General features: G+C 47.8%; 1 protein-coding gene across 1 annotated transcript in view; it reads right to left on the bottom strand.

Moving 5' to 3' along the window:
• The window catches only part of LOC146797419 (netrin-4-like), a 311780-nt gene that overhangs the window by 17452 nt on the left and 279732 nt on the right, over positions 1-14596 (bottom strand). Inside the window, exon 8 of the mRNA XM_085624438.1 lies at positions 2998-3066. Coding sequence (XP_085480564.1) covers positions 2998-3066 — 69 coding nt within the window. The remainder of the gene's footprint in view (positions 1-2997; positions 3067-14596) is intronic.

Raw genomic sequence — 14596 nt, 5'->3', positions numbered from 1 at the left:
TGCCAGATATGACCGTTTCGTCAATTTCCAGCCCTTCTATGATTTTCCGTATTTTTTTCATCAAAAAAGGTAGCTAGTTTATTACATAGCTCTTGACTGGGTAGGATGCTGTTATTGGTGCATTCGGGGCTAGCGATGTCCTTCATGATCTTAAAGATACCCCTGCTTCTATTGGGCGCCTTCAGGATGGTTTCAGCATAGTAGTCTGCCTTGGCATTTACAATTTCCTCTTAATAGTTGGCTAGTTTCTCCTTCCAGAGGGCTTTGTCTATCTCTGTGTATGCCTTTCTCCACTGTCGCTCAGCCAGTTTACAACCCCTTTTTTTAGTCCTCAATGTTTCATTGTACCATGGGGCAGAAGGTCTCCCCATCTTTCTGTTTTTTTTAACCGGGGCAATCTGATCAAGGGTTTCGGTGATATGTCTGCAGAATGACGTATAGTTATGTTCCACTGATTTCAGGAGATCTAGAAGCCCATTGCCCTTAAATATTGGGGATAAGTCAGCCCTCTTTATGAGGTTCTTCCAGTCCCTATCTAGGTAGCTTCTTTCCCTGGCTGCCTCCGCTCGCCTTGATTTGGGGATCGTTACCCGGAATAGTACCAGATTGTGATCCGACCAGCCCACCGGGACAATGTTTTCCACCTTGACAGATTATTTTTCTGCAAAGATCAGGTCCAAAACATGGCCCCCCCATGTGAGTAGGTTCCAAGACCAACTGTGTTAGATTTAGGTTCTTGCATGACTGTAGCAGATTATTGTAACCGGAATCCAGACTCCCATTGGCCCATAGGTTAAAATCACCCAGGGCCATTACTCTGGCATGGGTAAGTGCCAAGTTGCAGAGTACATCAATCATATCCTGTTGAAGTTGAAGACAGAATAGCCCCGGGGGTCTATAACATAATATTACCGTTCAGACAAGCCCATTGCAGCCTTTAAGGCGGAGACCCATCCATTCAATGCCTGCAACCTCATCGATATCTAGGTGATAGGGTCAACGTCAGCTGGAGAGACCATACCAAAACTCGAAAAAGTTATAGCCGCTCATGGCCTGATCAAAGAACAGCGAAGAGATAACAGACCTCCTTTTAATGGACAGGAGCTAGCGAACTACCTGGCCTCCAGGAGGACCAAGCACTGGAAAAGCATTCCTTGTTGGCCTCAAACCAGAGGGGAAGTCGAGAGATTCACGCGGACTGGCAGACCAGCAATGCATAGAAGACGTCATATAAGCATTTCTGAGAAAATACCAGTGGGCCCCTCGCACCATGACCAAAGTAGCACATAGCGTTTAGTGTTTTTGGCAGGAAAGTCGAGGACACCATTCCTCACCATCGTGTGGGACACAGTGCCCCCACCAATCAACCAAGCATCTCACCACCACCAGGTCCAAACAGGCAAGCGTCTGGACAGATGAGAGTCAGGCCACCCACCCACAGGTGGGAGACAGGGAGCTGTTAAAAGGCTGACATCCCGGGAGTAAATTCCGACTCCCAATTGAGCTGCAGCCATGGAGAGTCACACACATTTGAGGCACCGTGGTGTCTGCCAGAAGTCCAGGGGCATCTTAAGGATTTTGGGGGCCATGGGCCAAACGTATTTTGGGGGCCCTTCTTCAAAACAGCTTTGAATTTATGGTCCAATTTCAGCTTTTTCATGCCCTCTTTAGCCAGGTCACTGGTAGTGCACAGGCACAATTGTCTAAATTCTAGATGTGTTTACCACTAATATTGAGGGATAGTGATGTGTGTTTTCAATATTGTAACACAGCAGCAGCTCACAAATATTACTGCAAATAATCTCTGTGACACCCCCCTATTTCTCATATGTGAGGTCCTGTTTTGATTACAAAGAAACGTTTTATGTATGTTGCATGAAACATAAACACATTTGTTTGCAAAATGTCTGTAATAGGCTCTCGCCCATCACTCACATTCAAAATTCATTAAAGGAAAAGGTATCTAAAACAATCTGTTGAGTGGGACACCCGGTGATGAGGAGGTTTTGGTTGATTCGGAAGTTAGGTGACCTCACTTATAAAAGGAACTGCCAGGCCCGGCAGATCCGGACCACGCCCACCCCTGTGTCCGCGTGCCATTATAAGCCCCGCGTGCTGTTAAGGCCAACCCAGCCGCGCGCGCCAAGCGTGCCTCTCCGAGGGACATAACAGGTGCCAACGAGAGTCCATCTCTAACTGAGCGGCTCGAGGGCGTATTGTTCAGTTCCGTGGGTCATCTGCAGGTCACAGATTCGAGTCTTGGCAATATGAACTCAGCCTTTCATCCTACCGAGGTTGATATAACGAATGCCAGTTCCGAGTGGGCAATTACATATGAAATGTTCTATGCAGAGTGCTCGAGATAAAATCGATATATAAATGATAGATTACTATACATATACAATAGCGTTCCACATGACAGACCTACAGATGTTTCAAATTATTTGTAGCATCAATTGCCACGTCAGAATTTGTGATCATTCAAAACATGAGTGTATGTGAAAGCATTTCCAATAAATGTCTAATTTCTAATGTCAGTCGGCTATTCCTCAAAGCTGTGAAACGTTGACATGCCTACAGCAGCCCACCCTTAGCAATTGCTTCCCAATATATCCTTTACATTTTGCAATCCCCACACCCTGTGTTAGGTTACACGAGAGCCCTATATATTTATAGGTTTGGAGACTCGATATACAGGGGGAACGAAATAGCCGAAAGTGAGCACGTGAGCACGACTGCGCCGGCTGTAGGAATGTCGGAGCCAGACGTGCTATAAATGGGATGACATTGAGTTCAATTTAGAGTCACAGTGGTGGGTGTGGCTAGTAACCAGGAAGTCCGCCTCGTGGGAGCTCACTCAAGGGCGGCATATTGGAAGCACGGCCTTGTATTGGTTCCTGGTAGGGCGCTGCACCGGGAACGTGGTTTATTTGTGGAAAATTATTGCAAAGCTGTCCAATCAGGTCAAACAAGGGCCACCCTTTTCCTGGCGCTTACCGTAGGCGTACTTCATCTGGCAGAAGTCCACAACACTTCCCAGCATCTTCTCCTTGCACACGCACTTCTCTGGCAAGGCAGAAGTGAAGAAAGGGGTCAGGAGGTCGGAAGTGGGACGGGCGATCGAGAGAGAAGACAAAAAAAAATCCATTTAATGGCATGAAATGTTATAGAGAGAACAATTCAAAATCAAAAGTGAGCAAAGCATAAAAACATTAAAAAAAAAATTGGTGCTCAAAGGGAAGCGTGGTATGATAAATGCAAATTCTAACTAACCCATTTGAACCGAAAAAAACAGTCCTCATGCAAAATTAACCTTTTCAATACATTTTTGCAAATCATTCGTCACATATCCCTTAATCCCTTCAAACATGACCATGCATTCAGGCATTCCCCAGCACTTACCCATTTCCCATTCATCCAAGTATGCACCCATGCTGTCATCCATCAAGGTAGTGATCCAACCACAACCCCATCTAGTCACTACTCACCCATCTATATACACGTTGAGACACTTTGAGTCCAATTCCCATGTGTAAATTAGGCTGTACATGTAAGTTTACATATGCCAGGAATTCACAAAGGGATTAATGGCTGCTGTAAACAGATTTACAAGCCCGGATATCTCTGCTACAGGTGCCTAGATCTCTTCAGCCATAAATTTCACTCTAAGGGTAGGAAGTGGGCATTTCAAGGTGTTGTTTGCCTTGGAAGTTCGGGAACACCCACAAACAAGTATGATTGAGTGAATTCTCAAATTCTTCTCACAACCCTTTCCACCCTGGAAAGGGATGTAAATTTCCTTCCCAGGCTTTGGAGCGTCAAGATGGCGGTCGCACTCTAAGAGTGCTCTGGACCCCGCCATCGTCCGCTCAGCCATCCGCCTGTATCGCTGCCAATAAATTCGGTCTGCTACCTGGCGATGCCTTCTGGACCAGCTTCAGACGTCCTGACAAGCTGTGTTGTTGCTGGAGGGTCGGGAAAACTGCCCTTTAGAGACTGAGTGGAAAACCCTCACAGGATGGCGATGAAGCCTGCAGAATAACTCCTCGAGATACGGCTCAGAGCAGCATATGAGGACGCCGGGATTGTTGTGGCTCATGGCGCTGGAGGCGGATCGGGAGCGGAAGAGGGGCCGTGGCCACTGCGGACAGGAACCGGCCCATCGTGGCAATCCTTCAGAGTGGCGCCGGGAGGGAGCTGGGGCTGAGCTTGGCCCCGTCTGCATCCAAGCCTAGGTACGTCGGCCTACTGTGGCGGGGTCGGGAGGCGGCCTGACCTGCTATTACCGGAACCCTGGGCCCAGCTTGATTGACATGGCCAACCTCCGATTCCCAGAGCTGTGTACGTCGTGTCGGCGGTGGGGTATGACCTGAACCTGTGGGGCTGATCCAGACACGTTGTGCTCTGCAGCCGACTCCCTGCCCGAGGCAGCCTTCGTTACTGCAGTGGACTGCGCTGCTCTGGGTGGGCTGGTGCACAAGCCCAAGCTTGGCGCTGAGGCTACACCCAGAGGCCTGAGGCATCCACCTGACCCCACCTGGACCCTGATGCGTGTGGGGGCTGGTGGCCGGAGGGAGAGCGCACTGCTGTTTGCGGTAGGCTATCCTGCTGGACAAGTGACGGTGAGGATCTGTGGGTACGGATGGAGAAAGCGACCTGACACCCACTTTAAGGACCGAAAGAGAGCCACTATGGCCGGTTCATCTCCATCGGTGATCCGGTAAGCTGTCGGGGGATCCGTGGCTTCCCTCCGCCCCCTCGTCGTGCCGCTGGGCCTCCCTGATTGCCTGTGGGACCTCCTCCGTAGGCGCTTTTCTGGACCCCACGCAGCCAAAGACATCCTCCTAAGAACCCCTCTTGCGCCGCGCCTCCTCACTCTTGCGCTGGGCGGTGGAGAACATGGTGGAAGGTGGTCACTGCGGCCTGAAGACACTGGTAGCCTGCCAAGACCTCCTCAAGAGGCAACTTCCACAATGCCCTGATTCCCGCAGCGGAAACCTACTTACTGTGCACTACGGTTGTGTCATCCCAGGGGGGACTAGGGTGGTTGGAACAGGCGTGTACCTCAAAATCTCCATACCTTGGAATGAATTGTAATCCATCGATCTTGCATGTAAATAGTACCCTGGGGTGCAAACACCTAACGCATCCGAAGAGGAGTAGTCCACTACTGCTAGGCACAACTACGCGGACTTGCCTTGTGCTCTCGCTGTGCCCTAAAGCAAGCCACAGAGGCACTCTCCTTCCACTGGGGCACGCCGGGCTACACACGCCTCCCCACCAACATGGGGAAAAACCGAAGCCCCAAACTGCCCCAACACAAACCAAGATGGACCAGTACACGACTAATGATCCTGGGGGGGCAACTGGACCCGCAGAGAAACCACCCCCTGTGACTACGGAGCTCAACACAATCCTACAGGCAATCAATGCTTCTCAGACCTCGGTCGAGAATAAAATTGATGAATTCCAGGTGGATATGGCTCTCCTTCGGCAGGCCCTCTGCAACTTGACAGCACGGAGTGCGGAGACTGAATCTCACATCTCCACAGTCAAGGATAATGTCAATAACTGAAGGAGCAAGTCACGCGTTTCCAATCCCACACCAAAGAGCTGCACAAAAGAGCGAAAGATGCTGAAAATCGCTTGAGACGCAACAATCTCCACCTGATGGGATTTCTGGAGGGCTCCGAACATGGCCCTGTGAGTAGTTTCATAGAACAATGGCTGCAGTCCTGGATGCCGGAGGGCTCTCTCTCAGTGTGGTTTGCAGTTGAGCATGCCCCCTGCTCTCTTGCTCAAAGACCCCCACCGGGCACGCCGCACAGACCCATCATTGCCAGGATCCTTAATTTCAAAGATAGAGATCTTATCTTCAGTGAGGTGCGCAGCCAGAAATCTCTTTCGTATCAAGATCAACCAATAATGATCTTCCCAGACTACACGCAAGAAGTCCAAGCCCAAAGATGCTCTTTCACTGAAGTGAAACAGAAATTGCGTGCCCTTGCTCTCCAGTATCGACTGCTGTTCCCGGCATGCCTCCGAGTGGTGTTCCAGAACAAATCCCTCTTCCATGATTCTCCGGACGCAGCCTGGTCTTGGCTGACTGAAGAACGTCCACTTAGAGTGAATGCCTCAACCTCACGCAAAGGAACCTGGGATGGCGACACCAATGGGCAATCGCTCAAGCCAAGGGATAGGCACACTCGCTCCCGCAAAGGACAAGGTGCGCGTTGAGCCAGGTCAGACTCACCTGTGAACCCCAGACAGCACCATAGCGTTCCGGCACCGACAGGCGACTCCAGCTCCCTTCAAAGATCAGAATCCATGGCCCGCTTGGAGCCCGACGATGCCTCTTTCAAAGATTTACAGTTGGACTCGGCTGAGTCAGACCTTTCTCGAAGCCCAGCACTCTTGGGGTGAGCACCTGTGCTGCCTCCAGACCATTCAGAGACGCTCTGCAGTAGAGGCCTTTTAAGATGATGACTTTCGCCGTAATGTATTGTTTTCTTTCATAATGCAGCGATAAATACCCTTATGTAGGAGGGGTCTTCCACGCAAACCCATACCCAAGCGTTTTAGTTTGGTTCCTTTCCTCTAGTTCACTTGGGGTGACAGATGCTTCAGTTCCTGAAGTATAGGGTGGGGGGACGAGTTGGGGTTCAGGGGGGACTGTTGTCCTATGTTCCAGTTCCTATGTTTTGTTCATCACACCAGCACTTGTCTTCAACAACACACTAACTTCAGGCCCAGCACACACGGCCCGGAAGGGCGCTCACAATCTCACAATCTGCTTCCAAAGTGGGCAACTCTACACCCGTTCTTGCCACACAGGCCCCCATCTGTGCCAATATCCACCATGACAATTACATATAATGGCAGGGACCTTCTCCGCGCGCTGTCATGGAATGTTAATGGATTATTAGACACGGTCAAACGAACAGCGGTCGTGCGCTATGCCCAGCCCCAAGCTGCAGACATATTTTTACTTCAGGAAACACATCTTATGGGCACCAGCTGCCCCTTTTTAGCTCGCTATGGTTACGATAGAGCCTGGCACTCTGGGTTCACCCGAGGCTCAAGGTGTGTAGCAATCATCATGCGCCGCAATCTTCCCTTTACACCGATGACGGCGCCACGGACCTTATCGCTTTGCTGCCCCCTGGGCTGACAATCATTGGCGGAGATTTCAATGCAGTTATGTGCCCAAAACCTTGACACTACGAGCTTACAACTTAAGGTCTGCCCATGTACGACTGCTCACCAACTGGGCAAGCACACTCGCTGTATGTGACACCTGGAGGATTTGGGATCCCCAGACCAGGCAATACACTCACACATCAGTTGCGCATCACATGCACGCACACATCGACCATATTTTTATGCCTCCGCTAGACTGTCGGAAAGTTGGACATGTCTCTATCTTTCCTAGGGGCATATCTGACCACTCGCCTATCCTCTTGAGGGTGGGGGACCCCCCTAACACACTTCGTCCGATCTGGAGGTTCAATGCATGGTTCCTCCAAGACAAAAACCTTAAAAAGGCTGTGGGGACAGAACTCCAACAATACTTTTTCACTAATCGTGACTCGGTTTCCTCCCCGAATACTCTGTGAGAAGCAGGTAAAGCCACTATCCGCGGATTCACCAAAGGCCAACTTAAACTCAAGCGTTCATCCCAAGATGCTCAGATCACTCAATTGGAGGCCCAAGCGACCCTCCTTGGAGGTCAGACAGCTGCCCAGCAGGATGGCGCACGTGAGAGACAACTCAGGCTCTTACGTGAAGAAATCAAACATATCTCCATGGAGGCTGCCAAAACACTTTCAAGATCCTCTGTAGCCAGGGTGTACAGGTGGGGAGATAAAAACAGGAAACTCCTACATTGTTTGGCCACATATCCAATGGCCAACCGTATCATCCCGGAGATCAGAGATCCAGACGGCACTACACACAATGTACCCTGGGCAATAGCCCAGACCTTCGCCGCCTACTATTCCAAACTCTACTCAAGGCAGCAACCCGAGCTTTCTCTTTCCAGCTTGATCGCCCAAAAGCATCTCCAACTCCCTCGCCTAAGCAAAACTGAGGCACTGGACCTGGACCGCCCCATTACCCAGAAAGAAATTGGTGAAGCCATAGCATGCTCTGCTCCAGGTAAAACCCAGGGTCTCGATGGTTTCCCTCAAGAATGCTACGCCAACTTTCGGGAGACACTGGTTCCACACTTGTAAGACAACTATGCATAAACGGTCGAGGGGCTCCTTTCTACCTGAAATAGACGCCGCCCCTATTGTGGCAATTCCCAAAACACAACCTCCCTCAGTACACTGCTCCGATTACCGGCCAATTTTCCTCATAAACATGGAGGTCAAAATCTTTGCCTCGATTCTGGCCCACCGTCTGAAACCTTACCTGTCCAAATTGGTCCACCCCGACCAATGTGGCTTCATGCCATCCCGGGGTACTAGACATTGCCTCAGATGACTACATGTTGCCTTGGCACACCGCCAAACAATAACCCCCTACTTAGCTCTTCTTTTTCTTGACTTTGAAAAGGTGTTTGATTTTGTAGACTGGCGATACCTAGAGGACGTTCTGATTGAGGTGGGTCTGGGTCAACACTTCCGCGATCTGCTTAAGGTACTTAATTCCCACCCACACTCACGAGTCCTAGTCAATGGTGCTCTCTCGAAATCCTTCTGTATTGAACGGGGTACAAGACAGGGCTGCCCCCTTTTGCTGCTCCTCTTCGCCCTGGTAATGGAGCCCTTGGCATGCCTTTTGCGATCTGACAATCGTATTCAAGGTTGGAGATGGCCAAACTCCGTGGAAGACAAAATTGCTCTATATGCAAATCATGTCCTGCTCTTCTTGGCCGAACCTGCCCAATCTGGCCCTCGCTGTCTTCGGGCTCTGCTCCTCTTCGGATAGGTCTCTGGTCTGAAGCTAAGCTCCAGTAAATCTGTCTTGGTCCCCTTCCACCTGTCCAGAGACTGTTTCCACTGGCAGTCCACGATACCCAACAGAAGGCAATCATTCAAATATTTGGGAATCTGGGTGGCCCTACTACCTGATTTCGCCTGGTCTCTCAATGTCACCCCACTAATGCAGAGAGTCCGGGCAGACCTCCACAAATTGCAATTGCTTCCGCTTAATCCCCTGGGCAGAGTAGCCCTCTTTAAAATGATGAGACTCCCCAAGTTCCTCTACATTATCCAAAACACCCCATTTCAATTCCCACAGTCCTGGTTTCAGGAGCGTGACAGTCTGACCACTACATTTCTATGGGGTGGTCGGAGACCCCGCCAGGCCCTATCCCAGTGCCGGGTTCTGCTCTTCGATGGTGGGATGGGCATGACCTATCTATATTTATACTATCTGGCGACCAGCCTACTCAGACTGCATGACTGGCTCAATGGTGGCTGGTCCGATCCGGCATTTAGACTGTAACTGGCTGACGTGGGTCTACCCAGGATCCAGGTGATGATGCACGGAAGAACTATCCCCAAGACAATGGCAACGGTGACGCAATCAGTTCTCCTAGCCTGGCGCGCCTCCCTGCGACGCACCCAGTGGACTCAATATACACCACTCTGGTCGGGGACTTGGCTTCAAGAGGTCAGTGGCCTGAAGGGATTCCGACCATGGGACCTCATTGGTATTTCACAACTTGGGGCTGTCTGGACAAGTGACCATATGCGCACCTTTCAAGACTTACAAACCCGTTACTCCCTACACCCCTCGCAATTCTATGGATGTATGTCGTTACAACGCACACTTTTACAACGCATGCACTTACAACGCATTTTTTACAACGCAAAATCCATTACAACGCACTACACTTACAACACATGACACTACAACGCATTTTTAAAAACTACCTTTACAACGCATACCATTACAACGCATAATAGTAAATTGCATTTAAGGTAAGTATTAGATAGTATAGGGGTAAAAATTACTTTTCTAACTCCAGGGGGTGCAACAGTAGGGTAAGTGTTGGATAGTATAGGGGTAAAAATTACTATTCTAACTCCAGGGGGTGCAACAGTAGGGTAAGTGTTGGATAGTATAGGGGTAAAAATTGCTATTCTAACTCCAGGGGGTGCAACAGTAGGGAAAGTGTTGGATAGTATAGGGGTAAAAATTGCTATTCTAACTCCAGGGGGTGCAACAGTAGAGTAAGTGTTGGATAGTATAGGGGTAAAAATTGCTATTCTAACTCCAGGGGGTGCAACAGTAGGGTAAGTGTTGGATAGTATAGGGGTAAAAATTACTATTCTAACTCCAGGGGGTGCAACAGTAGGGTAAGTGTTGGATAGTATAGGGGTAAAAATTACTATTCTAACTCCAGGGAGTGCAACAGTAGGGTAAGTGTTGGATAGTATAGGGGTAAAAATTACTATTCTAACTCCAGGGGGTGCAACAGTAGGGTAAGTGTTGGATAGTATAGGGGTAAAAATTACTATTCTAACTCCAGGGGGTGCAACAGTAGGGTAAGTGTTGGATAGTGTAGTGTAATATTATGTGTTGTAATGGTAGGCGTTGTAATGGAATGCGTTGTAAAGGTAGTTTTTAAAAATGCGTTGTAGTGTCATGCGTTGTAAGTGTAGTGCGTTGTAATGGATTTTGCGTTGTAAAAAATGCGTTGTAAGTGTAGTGCGTTGTAAAAGTTGCGTTGTAAAGGTTGTTCCCCCAATTCTATAGACACCTGCAGTTACGCCACTCCCTTTATGTACACATACCACAGGGCACATCCCTACCAGAATACAGTCCTCCGGAGGCACAAATTATGACAGGCAACCTGGGACGAGGGGGGGTCTCTATTATCTATCGCTCTCTCACCAACAACACACCTAACACTTTAGCCCGGTTGAGAAGCTTATGGGAGAAATGAGTGGGAACCCTTGAAGAGCAAGACTGAAGGGACACCTTAATGGCACCCAAAACAGTCACCATCTCCACCCGGCTCCGTCTGGTTCAACTATACTATTTACATGCTGCCTACCTAACACCCAAGTGCCTCTTTCGCGCTGGTATGAGGGCGGATGCCTCTTGCGCGCACTATGATCAAGACCAGGCCGACTTCTTCCACATGGTATGGGCCTGCCTTGTTGTTGCATGCTAATGGGACTCCCGAGAGAAAGAGCTCACGGAGTTCCTGGGCTGGGAAGTGCCACATAACCCCTTAAGTATACTCCTTGGCATCACTGATGGACTCGATGGTTCCCGAGCCTACAAATGATTCCCTACTACTGCCACAATGGTGGCCAAATGTGACATTGCGGCTAGCTGGATAAATCTGTTACCCAAAAGCGTAACGAAATGGCAAAGAGGGGTGGACTGGTGCGATGTACAGAAGAAACCGCTTTTAGAGGCCAGAGGGTGTCCAGCTAAATACCGGAAGGTTTGGGGCAAATGGCTGGGGCAGATAGACTAAACATGTCTTCCTTTGACTTGTGTTTGCTGCGCGGAGCGCTATGGGTCCATGTGATGCTCGTTTTTCTCCTCTACATATGTTACATGGAATTGCCACATGAAAGTTGTGGTATACTGTATTTGATTATATGCTGGTCTTTGTTGAAAAAAACAATAAAATTGTTTATCAAAGAAATGTTTCCTTCCCAACACAAGTTGGCCTAAATCCGCTGATCGGATGGCAAGGTTCTTTCTCCAGAGGAAAAATTTCCTCACAGAGTAAAAGAAAGTGCATTTCCAGAGGGGATGCTATTCTGCTGTGTTGAGTTCTCCGCTACAGAGAAAATACATGGCAGGAATAGAGGACTACCTAGAAAGTCACCTGACCTTCACAGGAGGACACCCAGAAACCCCTGAAAATGTTTTTTGAATAAATTGTGAAAAACATATTAAGAGTGATTTCGTCCTGTATTTTTCCAACTTTTTTGTTGTGAATTGAGTCCTGTAGTGCAGAGAACAAGGCATTAGGAGTTACTTTTAATGATCACAAGACAAATGAGTATCCTGTACTTTAGAAAATTGTTACAAATAGGACTATACTAGCAGCCAACAGCACCAAGAAAATAGGGTAGACGAGACCCAAATGAAAGAGATAACACAATAGCTGAGACATCCGTCTATCCAGCCCCATCATTCATCCTTCCTCAGCAGTAGCCACGTTTTCACTTACTCATTCAACCACTCGCACAAATCATACATTTGTTGATCCACGTACACCTGTGCATTCATCCATTTATCCTCACCCAGTGATGCATCCATCCATCAGTTTATTCACCTGTCCACACATTCACATCCCTCCATATACTAACTGTAGTAATAATAAAATTCAAGGTCCAGCACTCTCTTTTTTTACTGAATACCCAATTTTAGTGCGGGTGGACCACTGTAAGGGGTTTGGACCATCTGTTCCCCAATGTAATAGCAATGAAAGATGAGTTAAATGCATCCTCCCATTTGAATAAAGCAGAATAACTTCCTCCCGTTATTTTTCCTTCATTCTTTAGATTTTTCAGTGAGTGTTTCCATAATATCATCAGCATTTATGTGTACCACAGAGTAATATATGTACAGGCAGCTGACACGTGTTTCGCCCCCTGTGGCCCATTAGCCTCTGGACGGTTATGCCGGAAGACGTTCTTCATTACGGAATTGGACCCAAGCCCAGGATGGAATCCATCAAAACTTTGCTTCATCAAACTGTACTTGAATAACTTCACAAGTCATCGGGAAACCACATGAGTATCTTTGTACCTTAATGGGCCTTCTGAAAGCCCCAGGCTAATGAACCACAGGGGGTGAAGCACATGTCAGCTATCTGTACATACATTAATCTGTGGTACACGGTAACACTGATGATCTAGTGGAAATATGCACTGAAAAATAAAAAGAATGTTTCATTCAAATGGGAGGGCGCACCTAACTCACATTTCACCTCAATATACCACCACCTCACACACATTGATTTTGTACCCATCTCACATAAAAGTAAATTCTCATGTTGATGGAACTTGACTGGCTCACCTTGCCGGCCCGCACCAACTTCAAACCCAGCTACATACTTTACAAAGTCATCACGACCTACAGTACCACCTATCTGGATGACAAACCAACCATTTCTAGTGGTTCTCTGTATCCCCACAGCCAGGACACCGTCAGACTGGAGGCAAAAGAATAAACAAGGCAACAGGTTTCCATCTGTGCACTCAGGATCTGGAACAGCATCCCTGTATTCATCAGGCCCTCTCCAACACTGCTCCATTTTAGGAAAGAGTTAAGACTCACCTCTTTAGAGAACAATACTTCACCATGCAGTAGAAATCTACTCAAGTCACTCACTGAGCTGTATCTTTTGGACCTTTGCCTCTGAAGTGGTACAACACTCAGGAGCCCTTTAGCTTGGTTCACACTGTACAAACACACAAACGTACACACATCTAAAATCATTCATGCATCTACAAATGAAACCACACCCGTCGTCTGTCAATCATCCATCCATCCATCCATCCATCCATCCATCCATCCATCCATCCATCCATCCATCCATCACCTGCACCAAAGCAACCATACATATGTCTCCATCCATCCACTGCTCCTCTTCCAATGTCCTGTGTACATGAGTGCCTCTATACATGTTATGTGGCAGAATGTTCTCAATGTACGGGTATGCCTCTATACGTGTTGTTCGTGTGTGCTTGAGTCAGTGTGTTTTCCAGATGCACATTTGTCTCTGAATTACTTTTGGTCTGTGTGCTGTTCTCTGTGTACATGGTTGTCTACCTGTTTTATTGTTTGCATGCACATGTGTGTTTATCAGGGACATCTTAAGTATTTCAGGGGCCCTGGGCCAAATGGAATTTGTGGGCCTTTGTTCAGAACAGCTTTGAATTTATGATCCAATTTCAGCTCTTTCATGCCCTCTTTGGCCAGGTCACTGACACTGCACAGGCACACTCGTCCAAATTCTAAATGTGTTTGCATCTAATATTCAGGGATAGTGACGTGTGATTTCAATATTATGATACAGCAGCAGCTCACTCATATTACTGCAAATAATCTGTGACACCCTCCTATTTCTCATATGTGAGGTTGTGGTAAATAAAAATAAATATTACCGGACTGAATTTCATGCGGAATCTTAAATTGAAGTAAATAGCTCAAAATAACAAGAGGCAGAATCCGTGGTATAAGAGGTTTTCTAATGGGCTTTATTCCATTCAAAATGGCCGACTCGAGTCGCGGTCCTCAGGTTCCGTCACCACGAGGGTTCAGGAAGTGAAGTACAATAATTCATTAACAGACATGTATTTTTATAATAAGTGCATTATAATGAAACGAATGTAGAAGGCGTAACATTTGATAAGAAAAGTGACAAAACAGTGACATAATCGAAACTAGGCGTAATAAGGAATAAAAGAAACATGATTGGTTAGAATTATCAGACATAGGTGGATCTATAAGATAATACTTGGCATAGATGCGCGCGCGGCAGCATGACGTGTAATTGACGTGCAACTAGGGGGTGAAGGGGACTTGACATTTAGCTCTACATGTGGAGACGAGAAGTCTGGGGTCAAGTCAACCTAATCCCAAATCATATCTAACATCCTATGTTTAA

The sequence above is a fragment of the Triturus cristatus genome, chromosome 9, assembly GCF_964204655.1.
Source record: "Triturus cristatus chromosome 9, aTriCri1.1, whole genome shotgun sequence".
Taxonomy (NCBI): Eukaryota; Metazoa; Chordata; class Amphibia; order Caudata; family Salamandridae; genus Triturus; species Triturus cristatus.
Note: the sequence above shows the minus strand (reverse complement) of the source record. Positions and strands in the feature narration are given on the sequence as shown.